Consider the following 15,957-nt stretch of genomic DNA (forward strand, 5'->3'; position numbering starts at 1 on the left):
ACAGTCTCAATATGGGAACACTGCTGTCCCTAATGCTAAGTAAAAGATAAAAGAGAGGAATTATTTTACTCATATATACAGCATCAGCCAGTGGAGCTGAGAGGAGGAGTCTATTAGAAGAGTTTAATGTCTATCTTTAGCAACAAAATATAAAGTCAAAATGGGAGCTGTAAGGGAAACAGGGAGATGGTCTGGTTAATCCTTTTGAAATTAGGATTATGGGGTCAAATGGAAGATGTTATAAATTGGTTTGATGCATCTACTACTTTCTAGTAGAATCATTCTTACGGTAGTAGGCTACGGAGTCAGGCCTGTCGTTTTCTAATTCTTGGGGAAGTGAATTGCAGAATGTTATCCAACCTAGTTTCATTGTGCATGAAATACCAAATATTGGTGTGTGTTTCTCTTTAGGTACCAATGCATCTGCTCCAGACCAGCTTAGCTTGGCTTTGGCCTGGAATCGTGTTGACATTGCACGCAGCCAAATCTTCGTCTTCGGACACCACTGGCCAGTAAGACAAAGTTTTCCTCACCATATTATTTATCATAAAATCATAGAATCATTTAGGTTGGAAAAGACCTCTAAGGTCATCAAGTCCAACCATTAACCTTATTTGCTAACAATTGAAAATAAGTGGCCACATATTCACTCCCTGGATTTTATTGGCAGGAAGAAGAGTATTGAATTCTGGTTTATGACAAGCTGATGCTGATGTAAGATATCTCATTCATTCAGAATCACCTGTTTGTTTTGAAACTTATTTGCATTGCCACTTGAATAAAATAGAAATAATTTAAACTCTGTGAAAAAAAGAAATTACAATTTCCTAACAAGCAGAAGAATAACCTTAAGCTAGATTCCATGTGAGATTTGAAAGAAAAGAAAAAAAAAAAGCATTTTCTGGACTTCAGACTGTCTCAACGATATGTGCTAGCAGTTTAACGTTAGAGTCCCCAACTAACTGTTAGAGTATGCAGCAAAGCTGAAATTCATGGAGCTGCTTAGAAGGAATTGTGTGTCTCACTTCATTAACAGCTGTGAAAATCTCAATTTGGATTAATGCTGATGACCAAACGAAATCATTGCTGAAAACAGGCCTCTGGTAGGCAGTGCTGTGCCAAATGAACTAAGAAGCAGATCCTTAGTAAAACTTTAGGTCGTGAAATGGAATTTTCTCTCTCAAAATATTAGAACTGGTGCTGCACTGGTTGAAGTCAATGGTGAAATCAGTGCAGTGCCTTTGCTTATTGGTGTAACTAAAATTCTCTATTCAAGCCACTTTTATGTTGCACTGTATTGATGCTTTTACTCTACTGCTTGAACCATCTTTTATTGAATTACTATAAAGTGTCATGAGGAAACTAGCATGAAAGAGAGAGACAGAGTGAAGTACAAGGTGGTTTGTTTGTTAATTAGATGTTTTTCCGGAAACTATACAATAAAATGGTTCTCAAAGGAACGCTATTCATGTGGATGCTATATATAATGTTGACATTTATTTAATTTAGAAGCCTGTATCATTAAAGTTCTAACTGTACATGCTGTTTTATTCCTTTACTTATGGTAATGTGTTGTTTCTAGTGTTCAAGGTTCATTAAAATGCTTATTTTAGAAGAGAAGATTTAATGATTCTAAATATTATAAAGTGTTATTACTATAAAACATTTTTTGGAGGGAATGTCCCAATCTCCCAATTATTGCAATTTAGATTCAGAAATACCGTCTAGGAACTGAATCCAGTTATTGTTTGTCCTATTTCATAATCATACTGTGCAACAATTTGTGGAAACTGTTAGCCAATTTTGATGCATTGTAATTTCTAATTCATGAAGATTGCTTTCAGTCATGAAGATTCAGCTTTCGTATGCTGTGAGGTGGCAGATGCAATTTTATCCATGCTCACAAATGGTTTCATGGTAGCCAGGCAGAGAAGATTTTTTAAGATGAACAAAAACACAGGAAACAAGCCTTGTTAAAAAGCAACAGCAACAAAAAAATAGGCTTTGTTTTCTAGTTTTCTCTGCACAGCACAGATGTTTTACTCTGGTTTTCATGTACATGGAGGTTATGTGACCTAAGCATTAGCTGGAGCAATTTAAGCCTCCAAGTCACAGACAAGTAGTGTCAAAATACTTGCACGTGTCCCTCCCTGTCTTGGGTAGGTAGGTTAGAAAGAGGAAGGCATTAGCAGAGAGTAGATACGTCTGAAAAGGCATAAGCATAAATATTGTTTGCAGAACATAAATTAACTAGTTAGGGACTTTCTTTCATCCCCTTTTCAGCCTCTGCAGTATGGATACTTTCTGGCATTATGCAACATCTTTGTTGTCTTTCTATCCAGCTCTTACTCTGCTTGCTGCTATTTATTTCAAAAACTAAAACTTTACACGAGAGCAAAGAAGCCGAAGCGTCCCCTGATTGAGTACTGTCTATTCCCAGTCCCCTCACATTGATTTTGTTTTGAGAGAGAAATCTTCTATGTTAGATCCCACCACAGGCTATCTACTTCACTACTTTGACTTGCAGTGTTATTCACTGCATTAGAGATAATAGTTTTTAATAAAAAAGGTAAAGCAAAAAGTTCTTTGTAGTTAAGGAAATAATTTTAAGTTGACTGCATAGGAAAAAGAGGTGACTGGCAAGCGAGTTCAATAGGAGTGTATTCAGTGACATAATCACTGTACGATCAATTAGATTTCTAATAATTGTGCATTATTAAATACAGCCTTTAGGAAGCCTTACAGCTACTGAGGGTACAGCCCCTGAGAAGGAAAAGAAATCTCCAGCAGCTCAGACTAAAGCAGCCAGGGGGAAAGGAAAAGGGAAGAAAAAAGGAGGAAAAGCAAAAGAAGAGCCAGAAGAAGAAACAGATCCAAGAAAGCTTGAACTCCTGAACTGGGTGAGGTGAAAGTATTTGTATTAAAACTGTTCAAGAGTTGTTTTTTTTTTTTTTTTACCTCTTTGTATGCCTTTCTATTATTGTATGCAGGTGGGACTTACCCTTTTGTAAAACTGTATGAGAGACTGAATAATCCAAACTACCAGTTTTTAAAGTGCTTAAGCCATTCTCAGGAACAAAGAGAGAGGGCAAAGAAACATTTTTATTCTACAGAACACTCATTTGCACGTTTCTGTAGGATTAGCAATAAAATTGTGCAGGGGTGCTGTTCAGTCTTGGAGACGGGAACATTTCTCATCCAGTGTGCACTACATGCAGCCACACCGCAACAGTACAAGTCAGTGCCTGTCTGCTGAATCTTCTTCCCTGCACTTGTCAGAAGGAAATGAGGACATAAGTGAACATCTTCATCCTCCTTTGTATATATTATTTATCAAATGAAGGCAGCTTAAGCATTGACTTTTCTAAGTGCTTCATTTTCCATTTGCAGTAGGTTAAAGCGTTTTGTTGTCTAAATTCAAGTTCATGTGTCTAAAGGATTGCTGCTCAAGGGCTTTTCCCCTCTCCCAGTGGGTTCTAAGCCTTTAGACCATACTAAGGGAAGATCCATTAGACTTTCTGACCATTTTCCAAAGCCAAAAGTTGAGTTGCTGAAGGAAAAGGAAATACTTCTTCCTGAATGATTTGAGCCTCTCAGGCATTATATGTTGCCTTTTCTCTGTGAGTGACAGTGAGCAGATGATACATAAGTGAGTTACCAGGTAAATTATGTCAACCTCTTATTAAATGTATATAGTATCATTTTATTTTTTTATTTTAACTTCTTCCTACCATGTTAAGCAATTAAATCTGTCTTTCCCATAACACATCCAGTATGGCAAGCCTGGTTTAGATAAAAATACTAAATTAGATGACTGGAAAGCTATAGTCTTTGGTTAGTCTAAAGGTTTATTTCACTATAGTCTATAATCTAGTCTATAGTCTATAGACCATATAGTCTAAAGGTTTGTTTCACTGCTCTCTTGTCTCTCAAAAAGTCACCTATAAGCTATACCATCTGTATTGACTTGCACAAGGGTAAAATGTCATTTTCTAAATTCCTTCTCACTTAGAGATTAATCGGTGTATTTGGGAACTTGGGGATCTCCTAAGTAATGAAAATGTTTGTGGTTGTTGGCCAACCACATCATCTGTGCTTGTGTAGTCACATGTTCTCCATTCTGCAATTCAGGTAAATTCTCTGGAGCAGGCTATGCTGGATGCACTGGTTCTGGATCGAGTGGACTTCGTGAAACTTCTCATTGAGAATGGAGTTAACATGCAACACTTCCTCACTATTCCTCGACTGGAAGAACTTTATAATACTGTGAGTGAGCAGAAGTAACAAAATGCCATGTGATATCTTTGCTACTGTATAGGGATGTCCTTTTTCCTCTTCTCCTTCTGATATATGCTTCAAAAATTGGTCTCTAAAAAGCTGAGCCGCAGCAATACAGAGAAGTTGGATAGCAGTAGAGGGAGCCATTGCTATTACACAGTGTCCTGATGTTTCCCTACATATGCACATTCCTGATGACTGAGCTTGTAGCAGCTTTTAGAAGCTGTTATACTTTGTTATGTAATGACGTGTTTAAAATGCATGTTAAGAACATTTAAAGAACCAATAAGTCAGTATCATTTTTCTTTGTGGCCCAGAAAAACAAAACGTTTTTCCCCAAACTGTAGGACATCCTGCTTCTTTATTTATATTCTCCCCTGCCCAAACCACAGCAAATTCTTCAAGAACATGACTACTTCTAGAGTGTTTTCTCGCTGTCGTTTAAGTGGCAGGTAGTCCAGGGCAGCAGTCATACAACATATAACTTAAGTCTAGTCCTCTAATCCTTTATGGCTCCTGCTGGAAAGCATAAGTTCAGACAGTACCAAAAACTGCTGTGACTTGAATCAAGATCATTGAACTACTGCGTAAAGCATTGTAAGAAAGGGACTATACAACTCTTGATTAATACTGTGTTTGTCACTGTAGCCCAGTTCCTTCTTTTCACCCCTGTTAAATGTGATGGCACATACTTTCCTGAAGTTCTTCGTACAGGGCTATTTGTGTTTGTGAAAAATATGAATTATTGAAGCTCTAATGGACAGTGAGTAATTTTTGTTTCAGAGATTGGGCCCTCCAAATACGCTGCATTTGCTAGTTAGAGATGTGAAAAAGGTAAGCCTAACAGCTGCACTACGTTTGCATGATTACATTAACAATATGAGTCAACTGTAAAAGCAAGCACAGCATGGAGGAAAACAGACATTTAAAATTGAGATGGTAGCTGTTAAGGAAAGTCATATAATTTCTTGGGGCAAATAATGGTGTCAGTCTAATTTGGATATGGCTGTATTGCATTACTAGTAATTTAAAAACAATGGATAGGAAAGTATAGCTTCTAATATTGTATCATTTTCGATTTTGGTACTGTTTCTTCTCCACAAGAAGCTCCCAATGCAGTGTTACAAAGGAGGAGTGAAAGGAAAGGCTTGCTAAGTTTACTGGAAGCCCCACTTCCCAGAACATAATTTCTTCCCTTTTGTTTGTTTCCCTGTATGTTATTCAGTTACTTTTCTCCCAGGTAGTCCTTGGGAGAACATCTGTTCTAAGTGCTAGCAGTCCTAAATATGTTAATTGTTTCCATTACATATGAATTAGTTCATTAACAGGGTAATTATAAAATCTGTTGTTACATATTTACTGTCTTTGAGATTTTGGAGTTTTTATTCAGTAAAATGTAACTACAATGAATGGTCTTCCTTTTTGGAAGGAAAACTCCCATTTATCCTGGGGAGGCTTGAGTGTGGGAATTATGCAGTACTGGCTTAATGTGTAATTTGTAGTGATCTACTTCATAGTTTACTTTATCTCATTCAGTGTTTGTCTTTTTGAGTGTCACTAATGCTCTTCTGCATTCTGCTTTCTGTCTGTCTCTCCTCATTGCATTTTCATGGCTCGCTCATTCAGCGACAGTCTCGGGGATTCAGTTGGGTTAACATGGAGGTGATGTGTTTGCTTAGGTTATAGTTCTTTCATTGTAGCAGCTACTCAGTGGTCTTGTAGAAGCATTTAATGTTGTAGGATGTAGTTTGAGCAACTAAGTAAAGTTTTCAGCTCATGGTTCTAGGAGAATTAATACAACTATACAGTTCTTAAGTGTGATGGTGGAAATTATAGTCTTTTTCTTTGATTCTGGGCTACATATTAATCGAAATCATTCTGCATTGTAGTCAACTCTGTAGATAATATTACTTCAAAATACAAGTTTCTATAAAATACAGTGTGTACCTGATATTCACTATGAAAATAAGTGAGTCATGCTTTTATACTGGATTAATAATGATCAGTACAAAGTTATTTAAATTCACCAGTTTAACTCTTGCAAACAACTTGTGCTTATATGGACACTGACATGTTGTACAAGTAAATCACAAATGAAAATTTGTCCTCAACTATAAATACTGCCAGAAAAAAAAAAAATCTGGCTCCCAAAATTTTCATGATGTGAATTGGTTATCACTAATTTTGTACAAATATTGAGAGGTTGAGACCAGTGGCTATAAATATTACCACTGTACCAGTATAAACATGAAACAATATATCTAGTCAGGCAATTTAATGTACATTATCTTTTCTTATCCCAAGTCCTTATTTTGTTTTGTTTTTTATTTTGCTTGTTTTTGGTAGGGAAATCTTCCACCAGATTATCATATCAGCCTAATAGATATTGGTCTTGTACTTGAATATCTCATGGGTGGAGCTTATCGCTGCAACTATACTCGAAAAAGTTTTCGGACTCTTTATAATAATTTATTTGGACCAAAAAGGGTAAGAATGAGTTAATTCTGGATGTGGCCATCATGCTGATGGTAAAAATAGGTAGTACTTTGTTCCTTTATCGTTGTGAAACGTTGCATGTCCAATGCTAAAGAAATGCTGTAAGACTGATGTTGAAACTCTGATAGTGAAGCTATATAAGGATCCTGTAACACATCCATGTTGAAGGATAGGAAGGCCCAAAAGGTGGTAAATACATTGACCTGAAGGTAAATTTCCTCTTATTTTAGTAGTTTACAATCCAAGGATTTCTATCTGTCCTGTCTGCATGTGTACTTATTCCTACTTTAAGCTGTAGCTTGACCTTTTAGCTTGAACTGTAAACTGTATAAAATAAACTTTCAGGTCTATTTGCCAAGTAATTAAATGAGTCCTCTAAGGAACTGCTCTGAGCATAAATCTTACCCTGCAGAAACCACTATAGTCTCAGTAAAGCATTTTGTAGTTATGGATCAATTTTGAGAATATCAAGCACAGGCCTTGCTTTGTTAAAAATTCTGTTCTGAGCAAGTAGAATAATTCTTTTTGTTACCTTACTTGTTTGTTTGGTTCAGGTTTGAAGATCAAGTGAAGCTTCCTAACGTAATTACAAAAAGCAATTGCTTCAGATGGTCAGAAGGCCACTCATACCCCAAGTAAACTATTCCGTAGCCAAGATATAGTGTATATATATATTGTGTAGTACTATCTGATGGAACTTACAAATAAACCTTTTACAGAAAATGTAAAGCAGAGATTTCATAATACAACAGAGGGAATATTTTTATGGGAAAATATGAGAGGTTTGAAGACCTGTTTTTTTTTTTTTTTACTGTTTCCTGTCAGTTCATTACACTTTGCTTAGACTCATTTTTTTTTTTGTGAACATGAACATATTATGATTTTAATTCTCAAAGTAGTCAGTTATTGAATTATATTTAACTATTTTGTCTGAATCAAAAGATTTCACTTGGGTGCAGAATGGAAAACATTTTCTAATCCATTGCATTCCTGCAAATACAATTAAGTGGGAGATTAATTAATTGCACCATTATTGATACAATTATTTAGAAGAGTAATTCTAATGAAAATGTGTTTTTCCTTGGTATTTTTTGGTCTTTGAATTTTGCCTCCCATCTAACTAACTTTCTTTTCTATTTTAATATTCAGCCGAAAGCTCTTAAACTACTAGGGATGGAGGTAAGTTGGATTTATTGTAAAATACTGGTTTTAGCAGTGCATTTCTTGGTACAAATCTGCTCTTGCTCTTAGCTTTTTCACTATTATTGTGGCTTAAAGTAAATTGTAACTAGAGAGGATCTTGCGTTTTGCAAACAGCCTCTGAAATACTTCTGACTTTTTTATGGGTAGGGTCTTAAGAGCTGCTTAAAGCTTTGCATGGTAATCCACAGGCAGTTTTCAGCATTATTATGTAATAACACGTTTCATGCGGGAATGTACTGTAGATTAAATCATTCAGATGTGAACACCGATGATGTTGAAGAGAGAGTGTAGTCCAACAGTGCTGCTTATAGTCAAATCTCTTTAAACCATGAAGTAACAATTAAAGCACAAATGAGGTTTTATCATAGACAAAGCATTTAAGCGGATGGAGAAAACAAGGTGTTATGGCATGTTAAGTGCAGTCTTCCACTATAAAAGATCCTTGCTACCATTGATGACACCATGCTTTGTAAATATGAGATGGAACTGAACCAGAATTTCAGTCCAAAACCTGCCTCAATTACCTGTCAGTCTGCAGAAATTTTGAGTTGATCAGGATCAAGTCTGGGATGATGCCTAAATGCGCACCCTGTTCTGGAGGCAGTTGCTTTTGTTTCTGAAAAATGTATTTATACATAGCAGGAGAGCATTTACCTAAAGAGGCTAAGGACATTTCTCTATGACGTATGCCTTTATTAGTGCTGTGATAGTATTTGAACACTATATATGTACATTTTGCTAGTGTTATATTTGATGTGAACTCTACCCGCACACGAAAGCCTCTGTTTCCCCCAGCAGATAAGCAGCTTTCTTCTCCACAAAGAAAAGTTCAAGTTGAATTTAATTTCTGTGCTCAACTTCATATTTTCTGATGGATCAAAGCCAAAAGCTCAGCCACTCAGAGGTGCAGCCTTGTTTGATCAGTTTTGATCACATGTAGGTTACTTAATGCTTCTCCAAATGCAAATTTTGATTTTTCCTCTTTCAGTGGGAAGTGGTTTATGTGGCACAAACTGAAGTGTTCTCAGCACTTGATAGTGGGTGTAGCTCACTCCCTCTTTCTAAAAGAAAATGTTGAAATGAAAAATGAACTTTTCTTTTACTGAAGTGGTCAGTAATTTCATGCATCTCCAATTTTTATTTTCACTTCCAGTGTTAGCAGCTTTAAAACAAGAAGTTTAGGCTCCTTGGCACTTTCTTTCCTACCCAGGGTTTTGTTTTAATTTGCCTTTCAGAGCGTGAGGAGTACCTGATTTTTGTTCCTCCATTTGAGATTTTATGCTTTGTGCTTCAAAGATGCTCTACAATTTATTCATGTGCAATTTATTCATGCAGTTAAGGACCCCTAAATTTTCTGTAAGACACCAAGGTCACCACTCGCAGTTTTTAGAACCGCTGAAAGAGAAATGCATGCTTAATTGTTGAACTGAAGAGGGTTTTTTGGAAACCTGGGGTGTAAGGCTGGACCCTGAATTTGGGTTTAAGTTTATAATTGTCATAAAGTAGTGCTTTAGGCTGAGACCGCTTATATGAACAGAAATTGATTCTGTAGGATGGTAATTGCTTTTACTTGCAATCCTATTCTGAGATTGGAATCAAGGCCTACAATGGTGATAATCTCTGTCTACACCTATAAATGCAATGTTCTTCCTACATTATTTAAACCTTAATTTACCCAATCATGGCTTTTCTCCCTTCAGGATCCTGCTTCATTGTCAGTACTTCCCTTCAGTTACTTCCATGTTGGTTCCTGTAGTAATGGCCTATCCTCTCTATCCCTTTAAGAAACGGGATACTTAAACCTTCCGTTTGCCCAGCATACATAAGAGGAGATTGCTTATTCAAAGGTGAACACTCCCTTTAGTATCTTGCTGTTCTGAAGGACACTATCTGCCTGTCTTTTCTGTTTGCATGTTAACCACTCTCTCCACCTGTATGTCGATCTGCAGACTGCTTTGATATCTGTAAGATATGCAGCACTGTTCTTCCGGAATAGATATAGACATATCAAATAAAAACTTAGAGTGGAACGTTCACAGTGAATTCAGGTTTGCTAAAGCTCCATTTACACTGCAGTAGAATGTATTAAATATTAATTCACTGCAAATCAACTGGTGCAACTACACATGTGGTAGAGATCCACTTACAATGCAGTGCAAAGTGATGGCTTCAGAACAATAGGATTCTACTGTACTTATCCAAAATGGTGACTTGTAGTTAAGCATGCAAGAAATGGTTCTCTGAATAAAACATTAACGTGTGTGCTAGCCCAGTGCATGCTCTTTCACATGTTCTTCGTAGTTTTTTTTTTATCATTTGCTTCAGCAAAAAGAAAAAGAGAGTAATATATCCTCTCAATATGCGTCCTGTGCATGGTGCCATTGTCAGATTAGCTGTTAAAGATTGATAGGAAGAATTTCTCTTCTTTTCTTCTCAGGATGATGAGCCTCCCACAAAAGGAAAGAAGAAGAAGAAGAAAAAGGAGGAAGAGATCGATATTGATGTGGATGACCCAGAAGTCAGCCGCTTTCAGTATCCATTTCATGAACTTATGATATGGGCTGTGCTGATGAAACGGCAAAAGATGGCACTCTTCCTTTGGCAACGAGGAGAGGAAACCATGGCCAAGGCACTTGTTGCCTGTAAGCTTTACAAATCTATGGCCCATGAGTCTTCTGAGAGTGAACTAGTGGATGACATCTCTCAGGATCTGGACAACAACTCAAAGTTAGTAGACCTGGTGCAAAGTATGCCTCTACCTGATAAAAGGGGGTTGTTGGACCTGCTGAAAAGCTAGATTTTTAGTAGAGTACAATTAATTTCTAGACTGTAGGTTCATTGAATGTGACTTGGAGCCTAGTTATCAACAGTAAACAAGCCAAAATTTGTTCTGAGAGTCCGAAGGCAGTGCTAGCAAGGAGAAGACTTGCATTTTTTCTGATGGCACACATTCTTTCTTCAGCTTCTTTCTCTGTAAATCAGCTAGTTTTTTTTCACAATGTTATTTTCAAGATATGATCGCATAAATTAAGGGGTATCTGATGATATAGTTAAACTGGTCTAAAGATGTTATTGGTATAAGCTTATACCAATAGTCTGCAGACACTAAAAATTTAATTGGAATTTTTGTAGACTGTCCCAAATCAAGTTCGAGACTCGGTTGTTCTTGTCTTTGTGTATGGGAAGATGTAACCCTATATGAATAGAATGAAAATCCCAAATGCAAGCAAATGCTGATTGCTAAATCAAACTTCACTAGACATACCTTGCATCTTCCAGAGATTTTGGCCAGCTGGCAGTTGAGCTCTTGGATCAGTCCTACAAACATGATGAGCAGATTGCCATGAAACTACTGACCTATGAACTGAAAAATTGGAGTAATTCTACCTGCCTGAAACTGGCTGTGGCAGCTAAACACAGGGACTTCATTGCTCACACATGCAGTCAGATGCTTTTAACAGATATGTGGATGGGGCGACTACGTATGCGGAAAAACCCAGGACTTAAGGTATTTCTGTTCTGCATTTACTTTCAAAGATATGGTTGCAAATAATACTACATTATATATAGTGTATACACAGAACAAATTAGATTACTAATTAAAGATGGTTTCAGAACATACCTGTTTGGAATATCCTATTTTTTGTTTCTAAACTCAGGAAGTCTAAGGAACATTATCCCGTGACAAAGGAAAATGACATGACAGTGACCTATAGAAGGCTTAATGTGGTTGGAACCTGAGAGCAAAGTTGTGGCTTTCAATAAATATTGAGATCTGTTCATCTAAAACATGAATCCCAAATTAAAAATTAGTTGGATAAAAGCAAAAAGATCTCTAGGGGTCCACACAATGAAGACGGAGAGAAAAGGAACCAGACTTGAACAGATTCTTATTAGTGTTGTACCAGAAGACACAGAGTCAAGATTGAAATCTGTGCAATTGTATTGTGTGAAATCATGTGATCTTTTTTCCTTTCTTCTACGATTTGATGATTGTATCCTTTGTACTGATTTTTATATTTCCTGATTATTGGGTTTGGGAAAAAAAAAAAAGTAGTAATGTGAGGAAGCTGCCACAAAGAGAAACATGAGTGAGCCAATATTAAGGAAATAGAGCAGTGTTTGTGTTGGTTTTTTTTGTGCATTTTTAGGTGAATATAATCTTTTCTTCATGATATAATGCAGATGCTGTCCTCCACTTGAAGGCCCATCATGATGATGTCGTCTTCAGTCTCACCTCCTTATTTTCTTAATCCCCCCCTGTCAGAGTGCCTTGCCACCCTTCCCAGGTCATGCTCCTGAGGTCACTCACACGCATGTTGCACTCCCTCTGTCATTTTCAACTTCTTTCCACTTTCCCCCATCTGCCACTTAAAGCCATTTAAAATCTTCAGGTCTGTGTCTGCCTTTCAGTTTTCATCATGGTGATTTCTAAATCTGTTCTTTGATTTCCCTTCTTTTCTCCAAAGCATTAATCAACCTGCTAATGTTCTAATTTTGTTACCTGCATTCCTCTCTTTTACTTTTTTTCTGCACTTTGGCAACTCATGCCTGTGTTTCCGTATCTCTGCATTCTCGTACAGTAAAAGAATTCTCCAGGTACTATCTACAAATTTTCCTTTACCTTTCACAAGTTTTTTAACTACTAAAAACTAATTACAGTGGTTGAGTAAAGTAACTATAAAGTTCAATAAGAAATCTAAAGCCCTCCTCCCGCTGCTACCATATCATTCCATGGAATTTCTCTGCTCAACTCTAATTCTGAAGCACAGATTTTTTTTTTTACATGCTGTATATTCATAGAGATGGAAAGTGTTCCAGTGTCATCTTTTCATACAATAGCTTATTGACAATATTTAAGTGCTACACATTTATTACTTTTGTAGGCCTAAGGATAGCAGAGTATCTTGAATACTGTGCAAAAGAAAAGATTTTTTATGGGATTAGCCTTTTTTATGAAAACTATTAGTTTAAACAAGTATTGCAGTCTGAGTTGAATTCTTTCTTGTTGTACAGGTTATAATGGGGATTCTCTTCCCTCCTACCATCCTTTTCCTAGAGTTTCGCAGTTACGATGATTATTCTTACCAGACATCAAGAGAAAATGAAGAAGGCAAAGAAAAAGAGGACGAAAATGTGGTCAGTGCTGGAGCTTATCAGGAAGTTCTAAGAGTGCTCAGTATTCTAAGTTCTCTGTGCTGTAGGTCACTGAGGTTAAGATCACAACTGCCTCTGTGAAGAATCAGTGAAGGGTTTTGGAAGTATATAGGCTGTATTCTCAGGGCATGTAAATTATCTGTATAGTTGTATAGATTTACTATAGCTGAGAGATTTTGTATTTTAAGAAAAGACAACTGGAGGTCTGTTGCTCGGAGGAGGAGTTTTGAAGCTAACAGTTGGCTGGGATTATAAATGAGAAAAGCTACTATTTTTAATGTATCAGTGAAAACTGACAACTTCATTTTTTTCAGGATGCAAATGTGGATACAGGCTCCCGAAAAGGAGATGAAGAGAATGGAAATAAAAAACAAAACAGCCTTCCAATTGGAACGAAGATCTACGAGTTCTATAATGCACCTATTGTCAAATTTTGGTTCTACACAGTAAGTCATGGTGATTAAGCTGACAGTGATCGTTTTTCTCATGCCTATGAAACTTAAAGGATTGCAATGTAAAAATAATAACCACATAATATGTACGTAATAGTGATTTTCATGGAATCTGATGAGTAAAGCACTCTTTTATTCAGAGAAAAATGCTTAGACAGTGAAACAGAACGAGTAACTGTAGCTTATGCTGTCACCCTCTAAAGCTCCTACACACTTTGAAGGAGGCTCTGGCTAGCTAAACATAAGCCAGACCATGCGAGCTGCATAGTCCAGTCACTCAGTCCACGCTAGACTGGATTCCCTTGCTTTTTAAAGCCCTCTGGATCCTGTTCTGCTTTGAAATGCACTTTAATACCCAACAAGTAATGCTGCAGTATGAGTGCTTGCCATTCACTGTGTCAAGTTAGGCTCAGGTGAGTGCAACCTCAACAGAAGCACAGGTCCCTAAGACTTAATAGATGCTTTTTTTGTTTTTAAATAATTAAAAGCAATCTAAACTACAACCATCTCATTTTCTCTTTAGTGCATCAAGAATTGTCTGGTGCCAAACTCTAATAAAACAGAAAGAAATATTCATCCTGCTGCTGATGAATTTCATGTGTGCCCTGCATGAAAGATACTGGTTTCTTTTTTATTCTAAGTTAGGACTTCTGATATCTAGTATGCTATAATATTATGTAGGTTTTTAGTTTCAGCGCATCATCACAAAGCACTACACTGATCTTTCGGCTGCCTGTAATAATAATTTAAAAGGAAAATTCCCATTTAATTTCAAATATAAGTATTCAACATGGTTTCATAGTGTAAAGGAATTACACTGTTGTAGATTTAAAAAGCCACAGGCATAAAGGGCCTGATTTAAAATGCTTTGGCATTGTCCTGCTTATTTCAACAAATGAGATAATTCAGCTGTCTGGATCATATCCATCTGCTGGAGGCCCATGGCCTCTGCCACTGTGCGTGACAGCTCTGGTAGCAAGAGCATTGTAGCAAGCACACTTCCTTCACGAAAGATAAGCTTTTTCCTTGCACAAGTAAGTCTTCAGCACCTCAATCTGTCACACACAGCCTCAAAATATGTGTTCATATGTGTTAATATCAATGTCACAAAAGTCTATAAAGGATTTCCTTTTTGTAGATATCATACCTGGGTTACTTGATGCTATTTAATTATATCATCTTGGTGCGGATGGAACGGTGGCCGTCAGTCCAGGAATGGATTGTCATCTCTTACATTGTGACACTGGCTTTAGAGAAAGTAAGAGAGGTAAAGTCTGATGATACTAACATCACATAATCTTCAAAACAAAGCTCTTTTGTAGAGGTAATAATGGCATTGACTTATGCAGAATGTGAGAAGCCGTGCATGAGAGAAGATTGTCTTATCCACAGAGTCCCAAAATGCCAATCACTGGAGAGAGTTTCATTTATGACCCATTCCCATATCCTAAAACTTTCCCTTGCTGGGTAAGTCTTCTGGTTTGAATGTTATTGATAAATTCCAACAGCAACAACAAAGGCTTAATTAAGCCAAAATAGAAAGAAAGATTAAAAGAAAATGTTGCAGCTAGGCACTTAATATATTGCTGCTTAAGACAAATTGTGCTGCCAATGGGAGGGGGTCCCAGCCACCTACTAAATGTGAAAAGGTTGTTCTTTTTTCATGACGGTTACTTCAGAAATGTAGCTTGGCATTTCTCCTAATTATGTCTTTGTTAATTTTTTATTTTAGATTCTGATGTCAGAGCCAGGAAAGCTGAGCCAAAAAGTGAAAGTTTGGCTCCAGGAATACTGGAATATTACTGACCTGGTGGCTATTTCAGTATTTATGATAGGAGCAATTCTTCGCCTACAGAACCAGCCTTACATGGGTTATGGAAGAGTGATTTACTGTGTCGATATAATTTTCTGGTACATTAGAGTACTAGATATCTTTGGTGTGAACAAGTATCTGGGACCTTATGTCATGATGATTGGAAAGATGGTTAGTAAGTTATGTATTTCAGAACTTTGTAGGAAACAAAATTCAGTTCTGATTTTAAATAACAATCCTGAAGAAGTTTTTCCATCTGTGTAGGACTCTGAATAAGGGCTGTGAAAAAAAATTCCTTGTAAATTTTGCACACATGTGAGATTGAATACTCTTGCTAATAATTGCTTGATTCAAGAGGGAGGTACTTTTTGAATATTTCTGAACCAATTTCAAAGCTTGTTCACTTTGCCTGCCTTCTGCCTCCCAAAGCCATAGCAATAACAGATTGCTGATACATAGGAATCATCCACAAAACCATCAGTTGTGGACAAATGATACAACAATGATTGTCATCTCTTTGCAACCACAGAAAAACTCTGTGTTGGAAGCACAGCATAG

The 15,957-nt window shown here is 36.9% G+C and overlaps 1 protein-coding gene across 2 annotated transcripts in view; it reads left to right on the forward strand.

Annotated features, from left to right (window-relative positions):
* Positions 1-15,957, forward strand: part of TRPM1 (transient receptor potential cation channel subfamily M member 1) — a 130,531-nt gene that overhangs the window by 102,485 nt on the left and 12,089 nt on the right. For both annotated transcript variants that reach the window (XM_083850970.1, XM_083850971.1), the window contains 12 exons: positions 412-512; positions 2,727-2,900; positions 4,132-4,266; positions 5,062-5,112; positions 6,625-6,765; positions 7,924-7,953; positions 10,415-10,704; positions 11,257-11,485; positions 12,994-13,116; positions 13,449-13,580; positions 14,725-14,853; positions 15,319-15,570. In XM_083850970.1, the coding sequence (XP_083707096.1) occupies positions 412-512; positions 2,727-2,900; positions 4,132-4,266; positions 5,062-5,112; positions 6,625-6,765; positions 7,924-7,953; positions 10,415-10,704; positions 11,257-11,485; positions 12,994-13,116; positions 13,449-13,580; positions 14,725-14,853; positions 15,319-15,570 (1,787 nt within the window). The remainder of the gene's footprint in view (positions 1-411; positions 513-2,726; positions 2,901-4,131; positions 4,267-5,061; positions 5,113-6,624; positions 6,766-7,923; positions 7,954-10,414; positions 10,705-11,256; positions 11,486-12,993; positions 13,117-13,448; positions 13,581-14,724; positions 14,854-15,318; positions 15,571-15,957) is intronic.

This window comes from Anser anser (genome assembly GCF_964211835.1).
Source record: "Anser anser genome assembly, chromosome: 10".
Classification (NCBI taxonomy): domain Eukaryota; kingdom Metazoa; phylum Chordata; class Aves; order Anseriformes; family Anatidae; genus Anser; species Anser anser.